A 2,476-nucleotide genomic window follows, 5' to 3' on the forward strand; every position below is an offset into this window, starting at 1 on the left:
AGGGTGGTTTAACATATTGTACAAGGATACCTTCCACCTTCGTGGTGTCCGTTACATCTCACCTGACATGTACTGTTGCATCGAATTGAGCCTTTCCAAATCATATATGATGTAATCTCAAGGTGAAGCGACGTGGGGCGTAATGTATTGGCAGTCTGTTCTCGCGAGACGCCCTGTCGAATGATACAGCGTTATGCTTGATACAAAGAGAGGACCCATGCCCTTTCGGCAAATGAAATCTGTTTTCTAGCCTTTCGCATACTGCAAGAGTCGGCCTATATACAGGTATATATGAAAAAGTAATCCAATTACTAAGATTATACCCTCTGAACCGTTCATGATGGCAGTCGCGCAGGGTGACCTAGAAAGAGATCATTTAAATGAGGAAACACCCTTAATTCACAATTTCAACGACTGCCAGTCTCATGTTCTATCGCGCAAGAAGCTGTTGGTTGTGTTCCCTTCGTTGGCTTTCAGTATGTTCCTTGCTTTTCTGGACCAAACTGCGATTTCCACCAGCCTGCCGGCTATTGCCGCAGGCCTCGAAGCTGGGGCATCTATCTCTTGGGTGGGGGCCAGCTTCTTGATCTCCAGTACTGGCATCCAGCTTATTAATGGTCGTCTATCGGATATATTTGGTCGGAGAATGTGTCTCTCCACTGCCTTAACCATTATGGGTATCGGCAACTTGCTTTCTGGCTTTTCACGGACACCAGCTGAGTTATATTTGACTCGTGCGTTTGCTGGTTTTGGCGCAGGAGCTATCAATGCGCTTGTCCAGATTGGAATCTCTGATATTACGACTCTTGAACAGAGAGGCTATTATTTTGGGTTTATCGGTATTGCCATAGCTCTTGGAAACGGCTTAGGGCCTGTTGTTGGAGGCTGGTTGACCGAAAAGCTATCATGGCGGTGGGCTTTCTGGTTCATTAGCCCTTTAACCGCAATTGCAGTGGTATACCTGGGCCTAGTCTGGCCTCAACCATATTCGACCAAAAACACATGGGAGAAACTTAAACTAATCGATTGGTGGGGAGCCATTACTAGCCTACTATCTATAATTTTGATTCTGGTAAGTTGAATTCACCTGATGCCTATTCTTAGAAGGAAACACTAATAGCAGGATGCTCAAGGTCCCTATCTCGCTTGGAGGATCTGAGCTCCCGTGGAGCTCACCTATTACCATTATTATGTTGGTACTCGGAATCCTGTTACTCTGTTTGTTTTTACTTATAGAGTGGCGGCTTGCTCAATTACCTATTCTGCCCAGTATGTTACCTGCTGTAGGAAACCAGGAGATGAAATTATCTACTGATATCCTCGTCCTCAAGTGCGTGTTTTTCAATATGGCCACTCAAATGTTATTCTGATAGGGGTAAATTTCATCATTGGGTGCGTATTCTGGGGGAACCTCTTTTGGATCCCGCTATACTTGCAGAATATTAGAGGATGGAGCCCAGCAAAGGCGGGACTATTTCTATTACCAACTGTGATTACGCATGGTGTCACATCTGCTCTCACTGGTGTCATCATATCGTTTTGTGGTCGCTACACTACAGTTATTCGCGCCGGAGCAGCGTGTTGGTGCATTTCGGCTGCTGCCAAACTCACATACACTCAGTTCACCCCTAGCTGGCTGCTATTGGTTGCTGGGGCCCTGGATGGAATTGGAGTGGGATGCTCTCTTCAGCCAGGTATGTTGCCAATTTTGTTATAGCTTGATAGACTGTTGACACGTGAGTTTTAGTCCTCGTGGGGATATTAGCTGGCTCCCACAGCGACGATCGTGCTGTGCTCACAGGACTTCGAAACTTTCTGCGCGAGACCGGAGGTGCTATGGGCATAACATGTATGTCAGCTGTCAGCTCTCACTATTTGCGGTTCTGTGAGCTCTCTGCTAACCATTTCCAGTGGCTGGTGCAATCCTGAGTAACGTTCTATTCAGTGGCCTGAAGGCCAGATTCACCTCGGACCTTATTTCTCAGTTGACATCATCTACTTTTAATCTAGCAAGCCTCAATTTGTCTGAAGAAGAAAAACTGCTTGTCTCCGCTGTTTATATGAAAGGTCTACACGCAGTCGTTTTTCTCTATTTAATCCTAGCGAATGTGTACTTCATTGCATGTTGGTTTATTGAGGACTGCAGTCTCAATCGCAAGGTCGTCCAAAATATTGCCAGTGAGGAGGAATCCAGCCAGCAGGGTTAATGGGCCTTTACCGAAATCGATACTACTAATACGTTCTCTGTTATAAGCTTCAAACAAAATATGACTTCAATATTGGGTAATGGATGCCAGAAAGCAATTCTAGCGCAATCTGTGACAGCCTCTCAAAATGATCTTTATTGGCGCTATCTATCAAGAATTCTAGCGTGGGGAAAGAAACACAAAGACGTGAGACGCGCCGGGAGAATACACAAATGATAGCTGGTTACCATATTTCCCTATTCCTACGACCCTCAGCCGCATAGTACAGA

The 2,476-nt window shown here is 45.6% G+C and overlaps 1 protein-coding gene across 1 annotated transcript; it reads left to right on the forward strand.

Annotated features, from left to right (window-relative positions):
• Positions 1–340: 340 nt before the first annotated feature.
• BDW43DRAFT_313453 (major facilitator superfamily domain-containing protein) lies at positions 341–2,207 on the forward strand (the record flags this gene model as incomplete). The annotated part of the gene is made up of 5 exons (XM_032047607.1): positions 341–1,072; positions 1,134–1,269; positions 1,332–1,694; positions 1,748–1,849; positions 1,912–2,207. 5 exons carry the CDS (start codon positions 341–343, stop codon positions 2,205–2,207), a joined length of 1,629 nt encoding a protein of 542 aa, XP_031897965.1.
• Between the last annotated feature and the right edge of the window lie 269 nt (positions 2,208–2,476).

The sequence above is a fragment of the Aspergillus alliaceus genome, assembly GCF_009176365.1.
Source record: "Aspergillus alliaceus strain CBS 536.65 unplaced genomic scaffold BDW43scaffold_37, whole genome shotgun sequence".
In the NCBI taxonomy this organism is placed as follows: domain Eukaryota; kingdom Fungi; phylum Ascomycota; class Eurotiomycetes; order Eurotiales; family Aspergillaceae; genus Aspergillus; species Aspergillus alliaceus.